This window comes from Notolepis coatsorum (genome assembly GCF_963971535.1).
Source record: "Notolepis coatsorum genome assembly, chromosome: 11".
NCBI lineage: Eukaryota > Metazoa > Chordata > Actinopteri > Aulopiformes > Paralepididae > Notolepis > Notolepis coatsorum.
In genome coordinates this window covers 87713978-87738736 of record NC_140175.1, presented here as the reverse complement: position 1 = coordinate 87738736, position 24759 = coordinate 87713978, and the positions used below count along the sequence as shown (strand labels likewise).

The window sequence follows — 24759 nt, the reverse complement described above, 5'->3', positions numbered from 1 at the left end:
TCCCCGCCCCCCCGCGGATGCCCCCCCCCCCCCCCCCCCCTCCACAACAGCCGGCGCACCAGTGACGTCACTAGCCGTTGGGCTAGCAGTGCCACTGTTTGCACCAAACCGCGCGTAGAAGGTGTTGAGCTGGTCCGCAAGGGAGGCGTCGTCGCTCCCCATTGAGGGGGCGCTGACTTTGTAGTCAGTTATAGCCCTCAGTCCTTGCCATAAGCCTCTTGTGTCATTCTGTGCCATTTGTGCCTCCATCTTGTCGGCATACGTCCTCTTAGCAGTTTTAACAGCCTTGCGCAGAGTGTAGACTGTTGTCTTGTACTCGTCCATGTTTCCTGACTCTCTGCCCAGGTTATAAGCAGTGGTGCGAGAGTTCAGGGCTGCTCTGATAGTACTGTCCACCCATGGTTTCTGGTTTGGGAACACCCTCGCCTTCTTTGTGGGGACGATACTATCAGCCAGCGTTGTTATGAATGACACCACAGCGTCTGTGAACTCGCTGACGTCACTGGTGCTCCTCTCGAACATTCGGCGACGTCTAGTGCGTCCTGAAGCGTGGCCTCTGATTGGTCGTCCCATTTTTTTACCTCACGTGACACGACAGCGTCACGTGATCTCTGTTTGTAAGCGGGGACCAGCAAGATGGCAGCATGATCCGACGTGTTCGTTGCTCCCTGTTGGAGGTGAGAGAGGAGGAGTGATATCTGTTGGAGTAGAGAGAGGAGGAGTGATATCTGTTGGAGGAGAGAGAGGAGGAGTGATATCTGTTGGAGGAGAGAGAGGAGGAGTGATATCTGTTGGAGGAGAGAGAGAAGGAGTGATATCTGTTGGAGGAGAGAGAGGAGGAGTGATATCTGTTGGAGTAGAGAGAGGAGGAGTGATATCTGTTGGAGGAGAGAGAGGAGGAGTGATATCTGTTGGAGGAGAGAGAGAAGGAGTGATATCTGTTGGAGGAGAGAGAGGAGGAGTGATATCTGTTGGAGGAGAGAGAGGAGGAGTGATATCTGTTGGAGGTGAGAGAGGAGTGATCTCTGTTGGAGGTGAGAGAGGAGGAGTGGTATCTGTTGGAGGTGAGAGAGGAGGAGTGATATCTGTTGGAGGAGAGAGAGGAGGAGTGATATCTGTTGGAGGAGAGAGAGGAGGAGTGATATCTGTTGGAGGTGAGAGAGGAGTGATCTCTGTTGGAGGTGAGAGAGGAGGAGTGGTATCTGTTGGAGGTGAGAGAGGAGGAGTGATATCTGTTGGAGGTGAGAGAGGAGGAGTGATCTCTGTTGGAGGTGAGAGAGGAGGAGTGGTATCTGTTGGAGGTGAGAGAGGAGGAGTGGTATCTGTTGGAGGTGAGAGAGGAGTGATATCTGTTGGAGGTGAGAGAGGAGGAGTGATATCTGTTGGAGGTGAGAGAGGAGGAGTGGTATCTGTTGGAGGTGAGAGAGGAGGAGTGGTATCTGTTGGAGGTGAGAGAGGAGTGATATCTGTTGGAGGTGAGAGAGGAGTGATATCTGTTGGAGGTGAGAGAGGAGTGATCTCTGTTGGAGGTGAGAGAGGAGGAGTGATCTCTGTTGGAGGTGAGAGAGGAGGAGTGATCTCTGTTGGAGGTGAGAGAGGAGTGATCTCTGTTGGAGGTGAGAGAGGAGGAGTGATCTCTGTTGGAGGTGAGAGAGGAGGAGTGATCTCTGTTGGAGGTGAGAGAGGAGGAGTGATCTCTGTTGGAGGTGAGAGAGGAGGAGTGATCTCTGTTGGAGGTGAGAGAGGAGGAGTGATCTCTGTTGGAGGTGAGAGGAGGAGTGATCTCTGTTGGAGGTGAGAGAGGAGTGATATCTGTTGGAGGTGAGAGGAGGAGTGATCTCTGTTGGAGGTGAGAGAGGAGTGATCTCTGTTGGAGGTGAGAGAGGAGTGATCTCTGTTGGAGGTGAGAGAGGAGGAGTGATATCTGTTGGAGGTGAGAGAGGAGTGATATCTGTTGGAGGTGAGAGAGGAGGAGTGGTATCTGTTGGAGGTGAGAGAGGAGTGATCTCTGTTGGAGGTGAGAGAGGAGGAGTGATATCTGTTGGAGGTGAGAGAGGAGGAGTGGTGATATCTGTTGGAGGTGAGAGGAGTGATATCTGTTGGAAGTGAGAGGAGTGATATCTGTTGGAGGTGAGAGGAGGAGTGATGGTGCCCGAGACTCCGAAAATTGGAACGTTCATCACAACTACAGTTTAAATGTTCATCCAAATGAGACATTTTGTGATGCAGTGGTTAGCTCTGCTACCCCACACCCAGGACGGGAGGCCTTCATGGGTGCTGTTAGCATGTTCTTCCTGGGTACTACATTATTGTACATGCTCATAGTTATATGGGTTATATGCAGGACAGGTGTATAAGTAGGTATATAGAAGGATTATATACAGGTATATTCAGACGGATATGGATATATACTGTGTATATATATATGCGGTAAATATAAATGTATATATACGGTTATATACAGCACAATTGTACATGCTGTTATATGGGTAGACTAGTATGAGGTAGGTCGTTATGATTACTATGATTTCCCAGTGTCCCTTCCCCTCGTTATGTGGATGACGAGCTGTGGATGACGAGCTGTGGATGTGCTTTCCCCTGCAGGGAAGGTGTATGCTGTCGGGGGCCACGATGGCAGCGAACACCTGGGTAACATGGAGATGTTTGACCCCCTCACCAACAAATGGATGATGAAAGCTTCCATGAACACCAAGAGGTATGTGTGGAATTGAATAGGAAACAGAGTAATTAAAGCACAACAGCAGCGGAGCTCAGCAGCGGCTCCTCAGTGTAGAACGGAGGGGTGCCATAGGCGGTCGGGTGGCGTAGCGGAGATTGCGCTCGTCACCAATGCAAGAGGCTGCGGTCTCGACTCCCGGAGTCAGCATTGCCCTGCGGCTTGGGCCGATCGTCATACTAACTCGTTTTGGCTGAGTTAGCGGGAGGGAAGTCGTGGGTGGTAATCTGGCGTTGTGGACAGCGACGCCTACAGGTCAGGTCTGGGCGCCTGCTCAGCGAAAGGCAGGAAGTGGTGAAGGCAGCGTGACCTCCCACCAATGAGAAGCGTTACGCTTCACCAATGAGAGTCCTCGCTGCCAGGTGAAAAAAGAGCCACTGGCTGTCTCCACATGTGTCGGAGGAAGCATGTGGTGGACTTCAGGGTTCCCTTGTACCGACCATTAGGAGGAACACTCAGCCCTGCTGGTCTCTGACAAGAACAAATTACAGGTTGAAAAAACCCTCAGCTCAGAACTAAGCAAAATCTGCATATGGCTCGCTGATAACAAACTATCATTACACATGGGCAAAACAGAGTCCATTCTCTTCGGTTCAAATAACAAACTCAGCAAGACCGACGGCTTCTCAGTTACAGTGGGTGACAATATTGTCACAAGGAAAGAAGATATTACCTACCTGGGTTCCATCCTAGAGGCAAATCTTTCCTGTGACAAAATGGCATCCAATGTAATAAAAAAAGTCAACCAACGAACTCGTTTCTTGTACCGGATCTCCTCACTGGTAAACAAGAATACCCTGAAGACTCTAGCAGGAGCACTCATTCAAGGGTACTACGACTATGCTTGCACCTCATGGTACCAAAGCACCTCAAAGGCGCTAAAAACAAAATTACAAACATCTCAAAACAAACTGGTCAGACTACTGCTTGACCTTACTCCTAGAACCCACCTCACCCCTGCCCACTTTGACAACCTAGGATGGCTTAGAGTAGACGACAGAGTACAGCAACTTGCAATGGGCCTGGTCTACAAGATACACTACACGACCAAGGTACCCATGTACATGACTAAATACTTCCCAAAGGTCAGTGAATACCACGATCACAACACCAGAGGGAGCTCCACAAATCATGTTAAACCCAGATTCGGCTCAAACAAGGGACTAAACACGTTTCGTAATTATGCCACATCAATGTGGAACGCCCTACCCAAAGCTGTAAAGGAATGTGAATCACTACCCACTTTCAAAAACACTCTCAAAAAACACCTAAGGGAGACTGCAACTCGAAACTGGCCCCTGTAAATGTCCGAACACAACCCCCGCCAATGTACAGTAAATTACCAAGTATGGTCTTGTCAATAATCCAATGTACAGTGTTGTTTGTACAGTTGTACAGTGTCCCCCACCCACCCCTCCTACCCACCCCCCCCCCCCCACCCACCCAACCACCTCCAATGTACAGTCCCCACCCACCCCTCCTACCCAACCCCCCCCCCCACTCCTACCCAACCCCCCCCCCCACTCCTACCCACCCCCCCCCCCCCCCCCCCAACCACCTCCAATGTACAGTCCCACCCCCACCTACCCAATCCAATGTACAGTTTCTACGCCTAATGTATATACTCTTTTCTTTCTGGACTCTTTTTGTATCACAAATACAGTACTGTAATTGCAAATCTGGTATGTCATAAATGTATAGATGTAGCAGTACTGTCTATCTGTATGTCATGTATGTCATATATGTTACGATGAATTGGAAATGGGGGACCCTGGTGTAAACAAGACGAAAGTCTTTCTCTGGTCTGCATCCCCTTAACAATTGTATGTATTGAGCTGTACTGCACTGTACCCATTCTGCAATCTGTTAATAAAGTTTTCATTCATTCATTCATTCATTCATGCGCACAACAACCAGGTAGGGGGGGGGGGGATTGGCATAACGACTAAATTGGGATGGGGAGACATTTTTTAAATCAGGCGGAGAAAAAGGGGATAAAAAAAAGAACAGAGGGGTGCTGTTTGGATGTAGAACAGAGGGGTGCTGTTTGGATGTAGAACAGAGGGGTGCTGTTTGGATGTAGAACAGAGGGGTGCTGTTTGGATGTAGAACAGAGGGGTGCTGTTTGGATGTAGAACAGAGGGGTGAATATGTCAATGGAAAAGATGGTGTATATTGTTAGACGTAAACAAAACATTTTTGATAATGCCTGGGGACCATTTGTGTACTTCTTAAAGCATAATACGAATGTTGGGAACTTGCTTCAACAAGAACGGGATTAGGGGGAGTACTGTGGGACAACTCTTATCATTGTGTAAAAACGACAAGAAACACCCTTTACTTAATGTGTAAAACATTTTGGTTGTATTATTATTTATTTATGTTTATTTTTTATTTAAATCTGTATCCTTCCTATGTGAACCTGTTTTTGAAGTTAATTATTATTTTGTGGGGTGGGGTTAGGGGAGGGAGAACGGGGTGAAAATGTTTGCTGAATACTGCTCTGCTGATATACATGTTGTAATTTGCAAACTAAAACCCAATAAATATATTGTTAAAAAAAAAAGAACAGAGGGGTGCTGTTTGGATGTAGAACAGAGGGGTGCTGTTTGGATGTAGAACAGACGTGTGCTGTTTGGATGTAGAACAGAGGGGTGCTGTTTGGATGTAGAACAGAGGGGTGCTGTTTGGATGCAGGTGCTGGTATCGCTTCCTAAGTGATGAGACATTTTGGACAGCCTTAGAATATTCTTGGATCTTCCTTTTTGTGCTGGTTATGTTTCTAAACTCTGAGAATCTGACTACCTATGGTTCATAGTACCTTAGATGGGCTTAATGTAACTTGAAGACCCCCATTGGTCATGAGGTTTTACAGCAGTTTGTAAGAATGGGAGTGAGTAATCGATTACTCTAGTAGTTGGTTTGACTATCATCATCATGTAGGCATCATTTTGAGACGGTATGGTAGTATACACAGTATATTGTGAACAAGGCTCTATGTTTTCTGTTTCCTAGGAGGGGCATCGCCCTGGCAGCCCTCGGAGGTCCCATCTACGCCATCGGAGGTCTGGACGACAACTCCTGCTTCAACGACGTGGAGCGCTACGACATCGAGAGCGACCGCTGGAGCGCCGTGGCCCCCATGAACACTCCCAGAGGAGGGGTGGGCTCCGTGGCACTAGGGGTGAGACTGGCTAGGAGGAGTGGGCTCCGTGGCCCCCATGAACACTCCCAGAGGAGGGGTGGGCTCCGTGGCACTAGGGGTGAGACTGGCTAGGAGGAGTGGGCTCCGTGGCCCCCATGAACACTCCCAGAGGAGGGGTGGGCTCAGTGGCACTAGGGGTGAGACTGGCTAGGGGACGCCAGGGGGGGACGCCAGGGGGGGACGCCAGGGGAGCTGGTTTATAGGCCTGTATGTATGTATGAATGGATGAATTAAGCATTACATCACACGCAGGTAGGGATGGGTACCTTTCACATTTGAACCGATACCGGTACCTGTGAATCGATACCGGTACCCAACGGTACCTTTTTTCGGTACTTTAGTCTCAAGAAATTTAATTTACCTACCTCAGTCGTAAAAAAAAAATCCAAACTTCAAATAACTACAATTTCGACAGTTTTCGGCTTGTCATTGCTCCGACTGCTTTGTTGTTGAATCAAGTCAAATCCTAGGTAAGCATATATTGTGCGTGTGAACGTTGACATAAAAAAAAAAAAAAAAAAAATAATAATAATAATAATAAAAAAAACTTTTTTTTATTTTTTTTTATTTTTTTTTCGGTTTCTCACTTGATTCGATACTCGGTAGTACCGACGTGTTTCGGTTCGGTGCCTCAAAAGTACCGAATTCGGTACCCATCCCTACACGCAGGAGTGTGTTATACTCATTAGATCACGCCTAGGGGTGGTTGTTAGGCCCGACGCTCAGCGGAGGGTTGTTAGACCCCCGAAGGCGATCTAATGAGTATAACACACAACTTCAAGTGATGTAATGCTTTTATACAATGGCCGAATTCACCCAACCTTATTGCTATACAATAAACACACAGTAATTGAAGCATAATGGAGATTTATTCACAACCATCCACAGAGAAAGTAGATCCAATAGTAGATCCAAGTCTGACAAAAAAGAAATAAAAAATAGACGGCCATTTAAAAAAAATTAAATAAATTTTTTTAAGTCCCCGATTTTTCTTTTGTTTCAAAATGGGTCATGACAAACCAATTACATAATCCAACATATGTGTAACGAACTAACATATTCCAGTTGACTATCTTTTTTGGAGGATTCGTTCAAAATATATTCATACTTCCATTTGTCTATCCATGGCAGACTCATAATTTAAAAAAAAAATAAAGTAATTCGGTTGTGGGAGGGATCTGGGGTCACGTGGAGTGTGTTATACGAAATAACAACGGCTAACTTGACTGTTTCAGCCAATCAGAATCAAGATATTTGCATGCCATTGTATATTATTTTGATCAATAAAAATTATCAAGAAATAACAATGTAAAAAAAAAATTGATAATAATAAATACAAGGACAATTTGCTGCGAAAAGAAAAAATAAAGTAAGATAAAATGATTGTCAGAAAAGAAATGGGAAGAAGCAATATGCTTATCAGATCCTACCCCTTATTGCAATAAACCCTTAACAAGTTCAAACACAGTGTTCAATTGTCTTCCAACAAAATCATCTGCAAACAAAATCCTATATGATCATTACTGTTAATAAATAAGTTATTTTACAAACAATAGGCTACTGTCCATCCAGTGTCTTTAGAAAGCAAAATGTATCTGCTGACTAGATCAGGGCCCTGTTCCTCGAACGTGGCTAACTGAGTTAGCCGGATAATTCTTTTCGGTTCCACGAAGCAAGTTTGGCTAAATCACTATGGCAACAGATCCATAAATTTGAGCCTGCTGGATTACTTAAATTAGCTGGATAAACTTGCCACTCCCTCGTAAAAAGAAAATGCCAGCTCCCTTCCTCATAGATCCCATTATACCATTCTGAATAATGTTTTTGTGCTTAGTTTTTCTAGAGGGCTTGCGAGCAGCCGCGGGGGGGTTGCGAGATGATTTCCAGAATGTATTGATTTCATAGAATGTGTGAAATAGGCCTATAATTAAAAACAATTAAAATACATTAAACTATTAGCCATTTTGATAACCGGGACTAACGGGACACAAAAAATATTTTGTGATTGAAAAATGCCTTTTTCCCCCCTTAGACCAGCTTTTACGCCATGCGCCATCCAGTGGTTTCTGCCACACAGTCCTTACTTACTGTACCATGGCAGCCACTCCCTTTTGGCAGAGATTGTGACTAATTTAACTTAAAAAATCACATTACATTTAATAATTTTCTCTGAATATTTCGGTTTCGTAGCAAGTCGTCTTTAGTGTTATGGATTTCCTCTATGATCCGTCGTTTCTTTATCAAGGTCGTCTCTGACCGGACCTCTTACCTGCCTGTGTGCGTTCCCCGCTCCTCTCCAGAGTCACGTGTATGCGGTGGGGGGCAACGACGGCGTGGCCTCCCTGTCCAGCGTGGAGCGGTTCGACCCCCACCTCAACAAGTGGACGGAGGTGAAGGAGATGGGCCAGCGGCGTGCCGGAAACGGAGTCAGCGAACTCAACGGCTGCCTCTACGTAGTGGGTGAGGAAGACCGGGAGCAATTCCGTCTGTATTGTATTCCCAGAATGTCCCCTACACCACCCAGAATGTCCCCTACACCACCCAGAATGGTGCTACACCACCCAGACTGTCCCCTACACCAGGGGTTCCCAAACTTTTCAGGCCAGGGCCCAGAAAATAAGGCGTCAGAGAGCCGCGGCCCAATGCACATCGTCAGGCTTTTTTATCTTTTTTTTTTTTGCCAGGCGACCGATTTTTTAGTTAGTTCAACTTAGTTATTCATTTTTATGTGCTATTTATGAGAGGGCTAACTTGTTGCATTTTAGAATACAATAGAATAGAATTTTAGAATACAACTAGAAACACTGTCCTGGCCTGCTTCTAAGTTCAGTGGCCTGACAAATTATTTTTAATTTTTTTATTTTAATTTTATTTGTCAGGCCACTGAACTTAGAAGCAGGCCAGGACAGTGTTTCTAGTTGTATTCTAAAATTCTATTCTATTGTATTCTAAAATGTGACTATATGGTTTTATATTAACTTAATAAATAAACAAAAACGAAAAATCTACTTATTTCAACGAACATTTCAAACTAAATAACAGATTATGCACATAAAACGCTGAAAACAACCGAAGCAACAATAGTATTTTAATGAGGCTATTATTATTATCATTATTATTTTGCAACAAGTTAGCCCTCTCATAAATAGCACATATAAATGAATAACTAACTTGAACTAACTTAATAGGATTGAAGTGATATTTGGCTTAAAAAATCGGTCGCCTGGCAAAAAATGGCAAAAAAAAAAAAGCCAGACGATGTGCATTGGGCCGCGGCTCTCTAACGCCTTATTTTCTGGGCCCCGGCCTGAAAAGTTTGGGAACCCCTGCCCTACACCACCCAGAATGTCCCCTACACCACCCAGACTGTCCCCTACACCACCCAGACTGTCCCCTACACCACCCAGACTGTCTCCTACACCACCCAGACTGTCTCCTACACCAGGGGTTCCCAAACTTTTCAGGCCGGGGCCCAGAAAATAAGGTGTCAGAGAGCCGCGGCCCAATGCACATCGTCTGGCCTTTTTTTTTTTTTTTTTTTGCCAGGCGACCGATTTTTTAAGCCAAATATCACTTCAATCCTATTAAGTTAGTTCAAGTTAGTTATTCATTTATATGTGCTATTTATGAGAGGGCTAACTTGTTGCAAAATAATAATGATAATAATAATAGCCTCATTAAAATACTATTGTTGCTTCGGTTGTTTTCAACGTTTTATGTGCATAATCTGTTATTTAGTTTGAAATGTTCGTTGAAATAAATAGATTTTTCGTTTTTGTTTATTTATTAAGTTAATATAAAACCATATAGTCACATTTTAGAATACAATAGAATAGAATTTTAGAATACAACTAGAAACACTGTCCTGGACTGCTTCTAAGTTCAGTGACCTGACAAAAAAAAAAAAAAAAATTTTAAATCATCTCGCGGCCCATCCGTGGCTGCTCGCGGCCCACCTTTGGGTCGCGACCCCGACTTTGGGAACCACTGTCCTACACCACCCAGACTGTCCCCTACACCAGTGATTCCCAACCTGGGGTCCGCGGACCCCTGGGGGTCCGCCAGGGGGCGCAGGGGGTCCGCCAGACCACAGATGATTTGAGGTCTTAAAAAAATAAAAAAAAATTCAGAGAAATATTTAATTAGCATATTTTTATCATCAGAAGCATGAATAGTCTCTCCACTACAATAAAAAATAAAGATAAATAAATAAACATCTAGACATGATTTTTGAACGTTAACAGTAGGCTACCGGGTAGCCGCTAAAACGCGAATCAGTTGACTGTATCATTTTCTGTAGCTAGCCTAGCACGCTAGTTAACTTTCTCGGCTCGTCTGCAGTCAGCCGCCAGAGGCGAAAATGTGTGACAAACGAAAAGGAGATGACGGCAGCTCATCTGCAAAAGCAGTTAGGACCTACAGCAATCGCGAAAATTACATCACCATGGGCTTCACTGAGGGACCAGACAAACGACCTGAGTGTGTGATTTGTGGAGAAAAGTTGGCAAACTCGAGCCTGAAGCCCAGCAAGCTGAAGAGACATCAGGCGTCTAAGCACCCAGAAACCGTTGGGAAGGATCCGGACTTTTTTCGGAGGAAAGAACAGTCTCTCAAGGCGAACAAGCCTGTTGATGTTAGAGTAGCGTGGAGCAGGGGTGGCAGTGATTTACAGAAGGCTACCGAAGCCTCCTTTGAGTGTTCGCTTTTAATTGCAAAAGCAAAGAAACCGCACAATATTGGCGAGCAGCTCATCAAACCAGCCTGCATCAAAATGGTTTAGAAACTGTGCGGCCCACAGGTGGCGGATAAACTAAAATCAGTACCACTCTCGAACAATGTAGTGAAAGACCGAATTGATAAGATGTCAAGTGATTGCGAGCAGCAGCTGTCAGAAAAGCTTAGAAAGGGTCCATTTGCCATACAACTTGATGAAACTACAACTGTTGCAGACGAGGCTGTGCTCATCGTTTATGTGCAATATATCGAAAATGAGGATCTGAAGCAGGACATTCTCATGTCAGTCAACCTTACTACCACCACTCGAGGTGAGGATATTTTTACTGCAGTGGATTCTTACTTCATTCAACATAAATGCAAACCGTTCACCATTAGGGCCTGATTTGAGAGGATGCATACAGGATTTGAATATTGGCCAAAATTTTGAAATACATATGGTGCAAGATTAGATTTGTTGATTGAAGGCACAAGTCAAAGAAGCATAGTGGGTCTAATTATGATGCATATGCCTGTGTATAAGCAGTTTGTTATTAAAATGACAAAAAAAAGGTATTAAACCCAGCTAGGACAGATTCTCTCTGCTACTGATTGGAATTTCCTGTCTCATATTTAGTTTAATTTGTTGCATTGATTTGTTCCATAAATGCAAACCGTTCACCATTAGGGCCTGATTTGAGAGGATGAATACAGGATTTGAATATTGGCCAAACATTTTGAAATGCATATGGTGCAAGATGAGATTTGTTGATTGAAGGCACAAGTTAAAGAAGCATAGTGGGTCTAATTGTGATGCATATGCCTGTGTATAAGCAGTTTGTTATTAAAATGACAAAAAAAAGGTATTAAACCCAGCTAGGACAGATTCTCTCTGCTACTGATTGGAATTTCCTGTCTCATATTTAGTTTAATTTGTTGCATTGATTTGTTCCATAAATGCAAACCGTTCACCATTAGGGCCTGATTTGAGAGGATGAATACAGCATTTGAATATTGGCCAAACATTTTGAAATGCATATGGTGCAAGATGAGATTTGTTGATTGAAGGCACAAGTCAAAGAAGCATAGTGGGTCTAATTGTGATGCATATGCCTGTGTATAAGCAGTTTGTTATTAAAATGAAAAAAAAAAAAATTTTATGGTATCTTATTAGGAGGGGGTCCGCGAATTTCATCAGAGATGTTTGGGGGTCCCTGGGGGGAAAAAGGTTGGGAACCACTGCCCTACACCACCCAGACTGTCCCCTACACCACCCAGACCGTCCCCCTACACCACCCAGAATATCCCCTACACCACCCAGACCGTCCCCTACACCACCCAGACTGTCTCCTACACCACCCAGACTGTCTCCTACACCACCCAGACTGTCTCCTACACCACCCAGACTGTACCCCTACACCACCCAGACTGTCCCCTACACCACCCAGACTGTCCCCTACACCACCCTGACTGTACCCTACACCACCCAGAATGACCCCTACACCACCCAGACTGCCCCCTACACCACCCAGACTGTCCCCTACACCACCCAGACTGTCCCCTACACCACCCAGACTGTCCCCTACACCACCCAGACTGTCCCCTACACCACCCAGAATGTCCCCTACACCACCCAGACTGTCCCATACACCACCCAGAATGGCTCCTACACCACCCAGCCTGCGCCCTACACCACCCAGAATGCCTCCCTACACCACCCAGACTGCCCCCCCTACACCACCCAGACTGCCACCCTACACCACCCAGACTGCCCCCCCTACACCACCCAGACTGTCCCCTACACCACCCAGACTGCCCCCCCACACCACCCAGCCTGCCCCCCTACACCACCCAGACTGCCCCCCTACACCACCCAGCCTGCCCCCTACACAGGGGTGCAGTCGTAATATCGGAACTGCCTGGACGCCACGTGCATACATGTTCCCTCGCGTGTGCACAGACCAGCTCAAGAAACCCCCCCACAGGGCTTGTATTTTGGTCTTGCACTTCTCTTTCTTTGTTATGCTATGCAAAGACTAGGTCAGGGGTGCCCAACCTTTTTTGAACCAAGATCTACTTTTTTATTTACCACCTAGCCCGAGAGCTACCAGCCAAAATTGTATATTGTAAGCCGTCATTTGAGGCTTTATAAAAGCAGCATAATGAACACAAATCTGTCAGTGCCGAGTCCGACCTCATCTTAAATAACAAACAGCATTGCTTGTTATAGTTAACAAGGAGAGAAAGAGTTGATTTAGCACATTTTTTTTCTTTTTTTTTTAATAATCAAATTTTATTAATCAAGATCTACTTGAAATCAGCCCGCGATCTACCTGTCGATCGCGATCGACTGGTTGGGCACCACTGGACTAGGTGATAAACGCATTTTTGTGTGCGCGCACTTCTGCTCAGCGAACTGCTAGGACGGCGTGGTACCGAGTGGTACCACCACTGCATCACAGCCCCTACACCACCCAGACTGTCCCCCTACACCACCCAGACTGTCCCCCTACACCACCCAGACTGTCCCCCTACACCACCCAGACTGTCCCCCTACACCACCCAGACTGTCCCCCTACACCACCCAGACTGTCCCCCTACACCACCCAGACTGTCCCCCTACACCACCCAGACTGTCCCCCTACACCACCCAGACTGTCCCCTACACCACCCAGACTGTCCCCCTACACCACCCAGACTGTCCCCCTACACCACCCAGCATGTCTCCACCCAGAATGCCCCCCTACACCACCCAGACTGTCCCCCTACACCACCCAGAATGTCTCCACCCAGAATGCCCCCCTACACCACCCAGACTGTCCCCCTACACCACCCAGAATGTCTCCACCCAGAATGCCCCCCTACACCACCCAGACTGCCCCCCCTACACCACCCAGACTGTCTCCAAATGTCTAAAAATGTAATCTACCTACCTCAGTTGTGGAAAAATCACCACACTTTCGACCTTTTTCGGCTTGCCATTGCCCCGACTGCTTTGTTGTTGAATCAAGTAAAATCCTAGGAAAGCGTATATTGTGAGTGTGAACGTTTTTTTATCTCCCCTCCCCCCTCCTTTTTCCGATTTTTCTCCCGATTTTTTGTCAACGTTCTAAGTCGTTAGTCGTTATGCCAATTCCCAACCCCCTTCCTGGTTGTTGCGCACTCCCCCATACTGTTGGTCCGGGAGGTTGGAGACTGTTGCATGCTTTCCTCCGACGCATGTGCAGCCAGCCTGGCAGCGCAGATTCTCACCGGGAGAGTAACGTGTGGGAGGTCTCATTACCTCCCTCCAGATCCTACCCTCGCTGTGCAGGCGCCCCGACCAAACTGTAGGGGTCGCTGTCCACAACGCCCAGGACCCACCCATCAGCTTTCCGACCCCTAACACTGCCAATTGTGTTAGTATGAACGACCAGCCAAGCTGATAGCAACGCCGAGAGCTGGATTCGAACCCAGCGTCTCCAGCGTTGATGGCGAGCGCCTTGCCCACTACACCACCTAGCCGCCAAGAAAAAAAAATTAAATAAAAAAATTAAATAAAAAATGCAAAAAAATTTAAACGTACATTTATATATATATATATTTTTTTTCCGGTATCTCACGTGAATCGATACTCTGTAGTACTGACGTGTTTCGGTAAGTACCTTTTTAAAAGTACTGAATTCGGTACCCATCCTTTCACAGTGCTAGGGATTGGTACCGTTCACATTTGAACCGATACGGTACCGGTACCTGTGAATCGATACCGGTACCCAACGGTACCTTTTTTCGGTACTTTAGTCTCTAAAAATGTAATCTACCTACCTCAGTTTAAAAAATTAATAAATCCAAACTTCAAATAACCACACTTTCGACCGTTTTCGGCTTGCCATTGCCCCGACTGCTTTGTTGTTGAATCAAGTCAAATCCTAAGTAAGCGTATATTGTGCGTGTGAACGTTGACATGAAAAGAAAAAAGTATATATATATTTTTTTTTAAACGGTATCTCACGTGAATCGATACTTGGTAGTACCGACGTGTTTCGGTAAGTACCTTTTAAAAGTACCGAATTCGGTACCCATCCCTACTCATGAATGTAATGAATCGTAAAACAAGATTATAGCAGTAAAAGTAGAGGAGGCTTATTTGATTGAGCAGCAGATTTGTCATGTTTAGGGTCTTAGAAACATATTGACATCAAACTCAAATGTCATTCAGTGAATCTTGTTTATATTATATGTTTGTTATATTGTGGGTGCAATGGTGCATGTCATATTGTGGGTGCATGTTATATTGTGGGTGCATGTTATATTGTGGGTGCATGATGAATGATGACATATTTCTTTGACGATTTACAAAAAACGAGGGTGAACCAGGCTAACGATTTGGCTTCAAATCAAATTGAGACGCTGGCTACTACAGACTGGTAAAACGAAGATTTAACTGGCAGGCCCTGCAATTTGGTTTACATTTGGTTCATGGTGCCTCAAAATTATAATTTGTTTTGATTTATGATGACATAAGATACAATAATTCTAAGGATTACTACAGGGGCGTCATTTTGGTATGGCAAGGGTTTTATTTTTATTTTTTTTATATATATTACAATTTTTTTATGTTGATTTAGAATTCGAATGTCAACATTATGAACGAAGCTTCGAACTATTCGGTACAGCCCTAGCATGTTTTGATATTGTCAATTATCTCACTTTTACTAGGTGACTTTTACTGTGACTAACTGAAATATGCCAAAAAAAAGGAAAATGGACATATGGACGTTTTTTAATCAAAGGGCAGCAGAGACAAGTGATACAGGGACACAGGTAAGGTCTGGCTTAGTGATTATAGTGCAGTTCAGCATTCAGTAACCCATACTTTTTGTGAATGTGTTTTTGATACTACATTCTGTTGAACACACACCTCAAAACCGTACCTAAGGAAAATTGGCTCAATTGCAAGAAAAGTAATAGACAGTTATGATATTACATTCTGCATAATTCGTATCAAAATATTGTGGTTCCCTGCTTTAGTCTGTTGACACATTTCTATACAAAAAATGCTTGTGTAGTCCTGTCATACCTAAATGTCATATAACTGAATTGTATAGAAACAACTCACCAAAAGTGACTATTGCACAACTGATTTGACAAAAAAAATCCACCAAGGGGGGGAAACCCCCCCGTCACCCCCCCCCCCCCCCCTCCTCGCCATACCTTGCCTTTTACTGAAATGACGCCACTGGATTACTGTCACGTAGAGTAAATAAGCTTTGTACACGAATTGCTGCTTATGTAAATGTGATCCCCCCCCCCCCCCCCCAAAAAGAATATTCATATTGAACCTTTAACACAATCAAATATTTATCGAATATCTTTTTATTCATTTACTGAGATGGCCTACTTAACATTTTAATTGTTTTATTATTTGCTCTTTTATTTAACACTGAGTGCCACGCCCCTTCCGGGAAGTGACCTGGCCTTGCCGTCCACCAACCCCATGCAAACGTAGTTGTACTTTGTAGAGCTAAACCTATACTTTATAGCATAGCCATGGGTCCAATAACGCTGTCGAGTAGGGATGGGTACCTTTCACATTTGAACCGATACCGGTACCGGTACCTGTGAATCGATACCGGTACCCAACGGTACCTTTTTTCGGTACTTTAGTCTCAAGAAATTTAATTTACCTACCTCAGTCGTAAAAAAAAAAATCCAAACTTCAAATAACTACAATTTCGACAGTTTTCGGCTTGTCATTGCTCCGACTGCTTTGTTGTTGAATCAAGTCAAATCCTAGGTAAGCATATATTGCGTGTGAACGTTGACATGAAAAGAAAAAAGTAAAAAAAAAAATAAAAAATGTTTCTCACTTGATTCGATACTCTGTAGTACCGACGTGGTTCGGTGCCTCAAAAGTACCGAATTCGGTACCCATCCCTACTGTCGAGTCTCATTGAGCCGCTTCCGGTCAATGTGCAATAAACGGATTCTTTTTTCATCCGTACATTTCCGTTCCATACCGTTTTGAATATGAACATAGTCTGGCCGCTTCTGAGTTTTTGTGTAATTTGTGTAATTCAATTAAACACGTTGTAATTTTTCGCCTGATCTTCCTGAAATCAACGCTAGATCATCACTATTATCCTTTGTCGTGCACGCATGCAATGTGATTTAGACCGGCGCCCCCCCCTGCAACCCAACAGCACACAGCCACACAAATAAAACACAGATAGCTTCAATAGCTGTAGAGATAAATATCAGATCAACGCAAGCTTTCATATATGGTGTCCTTACTTGTCTCTGAAGTAATGCAAAAAAAAGAATCTAATAATCTCATCGCCATTCCAGTTATCCACAGCGATCCTGTCCCTGACATTGTTGGGCATTGCACTTCAACGGGCGGGCGGGGTCAGTAGTCCAAACCATCCCTACAAGCGTGTGTTTTGCCGGAGTGTTTAGGACCCGCCCCCATGCCGCAGCTCGGCAGGGAAAACAAACTAACCCGTTTCTAACGGGGTGCAACAATGCCGGAAGGCGTTAGAGGGCGGTATAAGACCGTCTGCCAGCTCAGACACACTCGGAACAGTATGCACAAGATGCCCCGCTGAATTATGAATGGCAATAGATAATAAAAGAAATACCGTGACAGAAACGTAGATCTACCTGAACGGCAATCAAAGTGTTAATCGCAGACAAGCTAACAAGGTGTGAAATAAGCCTAATTATTCTGTGTTTGTATTGACTGGGGTGACGGGGACTAGAGGCTCAGGCCGACTTCGATTTTAGATGTGTGGTTCATACCTCTCTCTGCCTCTCTTTGAGATAGCTAAGTCACATGCATTTACATTTACATTTACATTTAGTCATTTAGCTGACGCTTTTATCCAAAGCGACTTACAAGTTCTGTACGACAAGCCATCAGGAAGGGCACAACTCTATCAGCTGAGCAACAATGTTCATCAAAGTGTTGAGTGCTACAGTGTAGGTTAGTTTATTAGGACAAGTGCATGACAGTACGGTTAGTTAGGGTTAGATTTTTTTTTTTTTTTTTTTTTTTTTTTTTTTAATTCAGATAATGGTTGAAGAAGTGCGTCTTTAGTCGACGGCGAAAGATTGGACGTGATTCGGCTGTCCTAACTGGGGTGGGTAGTTCATTCCACCATTGTGGGGCAAGGACTGAGAATAGGCGACTTCTCTTTGATGACCCTCCCGGAGCTTGGATAGGAGTAGGTCTGAGGCGGCCAGAAGATGCAGAGCGTAGGGGTCTTGAGGGTGTGTAGTTAGAGACCATTGACCGGAGGTAGGCGGGAGCGGTTCCCTTTGCCGCACGGTATGCTAGGTCGAGGGCCTTGAAGCGGATTCGTGCAGCAATGGGGAGCCAGTGCAGGTCCCTAAGAAGTGGGGTGACATGGGCCGACTTCGGTAGGTTTGAGATCAGGCGGGCCGCTGCGTTCACATGCTTCACAACTCCCACCTTCTCCATTTTATACGCAAGCAGGAAAGAGTAAAAGTTTATGTTTTGCAATGTCGGCTGGTTACTGATTACGGACGTTTTTATTGTGCCACTAGAATTTGAAGTGTCATTCTACTAGGCTCATTGACACTCCAGGGGTGACATTCTGCACAGTCACCACTGCTATAGCACAGACATAACAAGCTTCTCCTTATTTATTGTCTCTGTAACACTGTTATCATACAGAGTCATCCTACTATCAGCAATGAAATGGTGTCTTAAGTGTCATTGAGATTGAGTTGTCAGCCAGTCAGCTACTGTAGAGATCACACCTTTTATCTAATGGGTCTGTCTTCTGACTTCCTATATCCTACATCTGTCTCCATCCTGGTTTTATACACACTACTCTGTAGTCACTATTGTTCCTCCTGCCTAATCTGTGACTGAATCCTGAATGCCAGGCACGCACCGATACTGACACTGCCAATGGATGCTGCACAGATACTAGGTATCTCGATCTGAGAAATTACCCCACATACTACATTTCCCAAACCAAGAGCCAAGTGTAACAAAAGCAATGCCACTTTATTTTCACCCAGATACGTTTGTAAGATCTCTGTAGTGGATAATAATGTAATCTTTTCTTTTCTTCCTTTTTTATTATCCAATGGCCTCAAGCTGATAGTCTTATTCTGCTCAGTATCTCCTCCTACCAACCCTCTCGGTCTCTCAGATCCACCTCTGCAGTTTTGGTGACAGAAATTCTCCAGGGCAGCTCCCTGGCTCTGGAACTCCCTCCCCCAAGACATTAGAGACTCAGAGTCTCTCTCAATTTGAAATGCACATTATGCTTGGTGCGGACAGTAGGATATTTTAAGTTAAGTTTCCCTCTTAAATCTTAACTTCCCTCTATAATCCGTATTGCTCTTTTTGCAATGTGCATATCTTTTGTACAGTGCTTTTATAGGTAAAAATATATATATTTTTAAGTGTGTGCAATGATTTTGTGTTTAAGGATGTGTCTAGTTTTGCCCAATATGCCAATGCTTCTGGCAATCTTGGAGCACTGCACAGTCAATACACCCAGAAACATGTAAACAGCCCTTGTTTTAGTCCTCAGCCCTTGTGTTATTTTGTGCATCACTCTGTTTTGAATTTGATGCAAATTTGCAATGTATGGGGGTCATCCTTTTGTGTTAAATGGCTGCATAAAGCAAGCGTTTGTTGACTCATGTTGATAAGAGTATTAAAACTTGAAAAATATCAGTTTAATGTAGATTTAGAACAGATTAAAAATATGTGATTCATTTGCGATTAATCACAATTAACTATGGACAATCATGCGATTAATCTGATTAAATATTGTAATAGATTGACAGCCTTAGTTTTAATTAATTATATTTTGACGCTGTTTAAACTAAAATCATAAAATTATTTATGCAGCTGCTGAGCTATATAATGTAGCTAATCTACATGTGTTATTATTATGATGTGTATTATGTTATCTCTCCACTCCACACTATGTTAGTGCTTGTGCCAACACAGGAGATAAGATTTAGAGTCACAGGAGTCTTCAATAATGTTTGAATGGTAATCCATTTTGTGAATACATTTGTTGATACAATATCTTTTGTTGGCAGACTGCTCCTTCTGATCAACACTGCATATCTAACGTTTAGCAAGCCAGGCGTGCGTAGCACGAGCTGTGTAACGTTAAGTAATTTGTGTTCCGCTAGGAAAGACTGTTCATCACTGCATTACAACTTGTTTTAATCCAAACGTCTATTCAGAAACGTTTCCCTATGCCTTGGTACATTTCAGCTGACACTGTTGACACGTCCACTACACAAAGTGTGCACTCTCTCTCTCACACACACTGCCCCGGTCAAAATGAGTATTGAACAGCTGGGTATCGCTCGCTATACTTTTCTAGTATCGGTGTATCATGCAACCCTAGTCATCCTCAAATACAACAAATCTCAATAAATCAGATACCTTACAGATATTTTTTATGTATATAATGAACAATTTGGGGCCCAAGACATAGCCCTGTGGGACCCCACAATTAATGTTGAGGCACCCTGATTTGTGTTTGTCCATCTGAACAAATTGCTGCCTATTTCCAATATAACTTTTCAGCCAATTGACAGCAACCCCTCTGATACCATACCTGTTCAATTGATATTAAGTAATATCTATGATCAAATCAAATGTATTCTTACCATTATTATCCTTCATAATCTTTTGAATTATTTCACACGCTGAAACCTCATACACACCCCCTAACATTAACCTCTGACCTCGCCTGTTTGTCTTACAGCCCCTCACACTCTGCTGTCCTCGAAGTTTTCTGGTCTGTTTCAATCCTTTTGTTTAATTTCACCGTCTCTCCCCGCAGGTGGTTTCGATGACAACTCCCCCCTGAGCTCCGTGGAGCGCTTCGACCCGCGGACGCACCGCTGGGAGTACGTGTCGGAGCTCACAACGCCGCGCGGTGGGGTGGGCGTGGCCACCGTGATGGGGAGGGTGTTTGCAGTCGGCGGACACAACGGAAACATCTACTTGGACACAGTGGAAGCCTTCGACCCTCGCATGAACAGGTGAGGAGGACAGTGTGGTAGAAACCAGATTCATCGGTTATATCGTAGACGGATCTTCTGATCAAAATAGGTTTAATGGTAAAACACTGAATACAAATACATGTGGCTTAAATGAGCTTTGGCTGAGGAGTGCTCTCAGCTAATTGATCTTAGGGGGCTTTCACACTAGCCATTCGGGGTCGAATCAGAGCGCGATTGCACCAAAATAGGGTGTGATGAGAACGCTCCCACCCCCCGTCACCGGGAACGCTGATTCGCTCCCAACCTGGACCGCTGGAATAGGTGGTCTCGGGTGCGAACCAGCGTCCCCGACGATGGAGCAGGACGTGGTGTGCAAGCTTACTATAATGCTTTCATGCTTGCTTGAATTTTGGGCAGATAAAAACATAGAGCAACAACTGGACAATACCCACAAAAACGTTATTTATGGGCAATTTGGCGAGTTCAGACCTCAACCAAACGAGCATGTTGAGCCTCATGGCTCAGTGGATGAAAACTTCGAGATGAAGCCACGTTACAAGCCCAAGACTTCCCTGGCTCGCATTAGGCCTGGCAATTTTTTTGGTTTCTTGTTCGAATGCATTTATTTCTATAGACCAGTGGTGCCCAACCAGTTGGCCGTGATCGACCGGTAGATTTTCAAGTAGACCGCGAGATTATTTTTATATAACATCGAGTATGTTGTCACGTCGCGGCTGAGATGAGACTTGCTTTTTTTTTTTTTTTTTTTTTTTTAACTTTGACCAGTCACCTGGTTCTTTTAGCGTTTATCGCTTTTTCTTCTCATTCATACTTGGTCAAGTTCGACCGATAGAAGCAGGCTGAAAGGGTTCAGATGGGGGGGTAGACACTCTGGGAAAGGCACGGCTGCCGTCCGGGATTCGAACGCGCTCAGCCCCAGATCCGCGCGAGCGCGGTTGTCCACGGCGCTGAAATAGCACTCGCGGTACGTGGTGAGCTACTGGAGCTCCCCCCGAGATGAGACTTGCTTTAGCGCAGAGCTTTCCTCATTTCATTATAGACACAGACCAGCACGGACCTTCAATGACATGCAATATAATTGACGCGAGCAATGGGCTAACGTTAGCTGCTAACTAAGTTATCCAATAACTAGGCTAAGCTAACTAGTGTTAGCCGCTAACCCTGGAAAACGCTCAAAGCGGACTCCACGACACCAGTTCCATTCGTGAGAAAAGGGGGTGGGTTATATTGACATGGCTTGACAACAGAGGTTCAAAGATAACTTCATATTTATTGGTTATTCGTTTCTTTATATCGGGCATCCAGATTCCATCACTGTGTGTTCAACTGTTCCATGTGTTGACATCGCCTACGGCAGCTTACACGCTCAAAACGCAAACCTAAAACAAAATCTGGAGCGAACCAAGACTGCAGTGTGTACACAAACCAGAGGGGGGAGAGGGAGGGGGGGAGTTCGCACTTGAGGACGGAGCGAGGACGGAGCGGAGCACCCGTTCCTAATGAGAAAGCCCCCTTAAGTATCATCAGAGAGAGTTGGGGGCTGTAGCCCTTGGCCTCTCGGTTAGGTGTGAATTAATCTATTGTTTTGGACCAAAAGGGATTTTCCAGGAGTTTTCTCTTTTTTTAAGACAATCATTTTATAATGATAATAAAACAATAGGCTGTTGTTTTTAAAATCTTTTGGTAAATATTTTATGAAAAAACACTGAATAGGTTTTTGAACCCAGGGCCACAAGGTGCGTTCGAAGTGTCTGATCTACATGTCCTGCGATCCACATTAGTTCTCTCAGCTATAGATGTGTTCTTCATCGACACACGAGCCGCGTACCTCACTGTTACTCATTCTACTCTGTATTGTATATTGTATATACTGTATGTATATTGGATATTGAATATTCCTCTTTACTTACTTTTTACTTACTCTTACTTACTTTTTTTTACTGTATGAAGCACACTCAGGGGCTCATACAGAAACAAGCATTTCATCGTAAAATATCTGCATTTTATTGTGACAAATAATAAAGAAACTTGAAAACTTGAACTGATGTGTTTCTCCTGTCTCACTGCTGTGTTTCTCCTGTCTCACTGCTGTGTTTCTCTGTCTCACTGCTGTCTCACTGCTGTGTTTCTCTCGTCTCACTGCTGTGTTTCTCCTGTCTGTCTCACTGATGTGTTTCTCTGTCTCACTGATGTGTTTCTCCTGTCTGTCTCACTGCTGTGTTTCTCTGTCTCACTGATGTGTTTCTCTGTCTCACTGCTGTGTTTCTCCTGTCTCACTGATGTGTTTCTCTGTCTCACTGCTGTGTTTCTCCTGTCTCACTGCTGTGTTTCTCCTGTCTCACTGCTGTGTTTCTCCTGTCTCACTGCTGTGTTTCTCCTGTCTCACTGATGTGTTTCTCCTGTCTCACTGATGCCTGTCTCACTGATGTCCTCCACTGCCTGTGTTTCCTCCCCAGATGGGAGCTGGTGGGTTCGGTCTCTCACTGCCGGGCCGGGGCCGGGGTGGCCGTCTGCTCCTCCCACATCAGCCAGATCAGAGACGTGGGCCAGGGCTCCAGCAATGTGGTGGACTGCATGTGACCCCTGCCCCCCACAGCCCCCCCCCATCCTGGCTCCAAGGTGACCGCAAACATGCCACACCACCACCAGATCTGAGCTGCCCAGGACCATGCCGACGCAAAAGCACTCAACCTAAACCACACACACGTGCGGACACACACACACGCATGCACACACACACGTGTGGTCGCACACCGCAACAAGAGTGATGTCCTCCACTGGTAATATTGCCAACACTGTCACAGAGACTTGTAAAACAACACCATCACAGACTGAATGTCAAACACCGTCACTTGCTGTTAAGTTACCCCACCCCCCCACTGTAAGGAATCTCACTGCACACACGCACACACTCACACACAAATACACACACACACACACACACACACACACACAGTGACAGTGGGATGCTGTATTTATCTTCTAGACCTTCGAACACTAGACAGAATTGACGCCCTTCACTGAGCCCTCTGAGACAGAGACCTGACCTTCTTTCCTTTTGTTCTTGTTTCTTTTTCAATTTGTGATATTTGTATTACTTTGTACTGTATTTACATACTTCCTCTTATTTGATTGCCTTTGTATAGTCTCTGTTTTAAGGGAAACTTGACTGGTAGCTAGCTATGCCTAGTAGGTGATTCTGGCCTCTTTGGGTAATAGAGGTTAGGTTGGGATTGGGCAATCGGCACTACTATCTTATCTTCACTGTATTATAAACCTAGATCATATAGACGGCTGATACAACATGTTTTCTAAGCCTTTTCTTTTGCTTGAATCTGCCTCGACTGTTGATATGTTTTCAGTATGCAAGGTAGGCTCAATGCAGCGAGCGTTTGAAAACGATGTTTAGAGCCGGTGTTGTTTCTGGGTAAAACATTTGCTGGAATCGAGGTCGCCGTAGTCTGAAGATATCTTTCGACTCGTACCACAACACTAATACCTGCAAAGTTTCAGTGCCGTGTGTAGAATTGACCCTCAATCTTCTCTCCCCTCGATCCTCCAATCACAACGCCCGCCCGCTCGCTTCTCGATCCTCCAATCACAATGCTCGCTTCCCCCAAAGTTTGTCAGAGGGAAGCAAGCGCCGGTCGTGATCGTAGGGTCGAGGAAAAGAGGGCGGGGCTTGAGACGGGTCAATCGGGATAACTGACACTTCCGTGTAGCCGAACTGGGATTGTTTGACCTAATCTATTTCCACCCAAGATTCCTTTGATTCTCTCTTATTCCAGGACGAGCAACGGCATCAGTTGTGGTGGGGCGGGGGGGGGGTTAGACTGGGGAGAGGGGTATGGATTCTAGACATGTTTTTATCAGTAGCTCCAACTGCAATATGCTTGACCACACCCCCTGGAAGAGTTAGCTGGCTGGTGTTGCCTGTAACCGCGTTTTGAACAATCATTCCTGGCATTATCAGGACCGGTCAGTCGTTAGGGACGGATTCTATCAGGACACGAAAGGCCTGGACTGGAGTTATTGCTGCAGTGCTTAAACCTTTCACTACCACACTACAGACGGTTATCCGTCTGTAGTG

At 44.9% G+C, this 24759-nt stretch overlaps 1 protein-coding gene across 2 annotated transcripts in view; it reads left to right on the top strand.

Annotated features, from left to right (window-relative positions):
- The window catches only part of klhl8 (kelch-like family member 8), a 52651-nt gene extending 28186 nt beyond the window's left edge, over positions 1 to 24465 (top strand). For both annotated transcript variants that reach the window (XM_084324674.1, XM_084324675.1), the window contains exons 8-12: positions 2605 to 2716; positions 5753 to 5921; positions 8243 to 8402; positions 20486 to 20687; positions 23126 to 24465. In XM_084324674.1, the coding sequence (XP_084180800.1) occupies positions 2605 to 2716; positions 5753 to 5921; positions 8243 to 8402; positions 20486 to 20687; positions 23126 to 23249 (767 nt within the window). In that variant the 3' untranslated portion in view covers positions 23250 to 24465. The remainder of the gene's footprint in view (positions 1 to 2604; positions 2717 to 5752; positions 5922 to 8242; positions 8403 to 20485; positions 20688 to 23125) is intronic.
- The last annotated feature ends 294 nt before the right edge of the window (positions 24466 to 24759 follow it).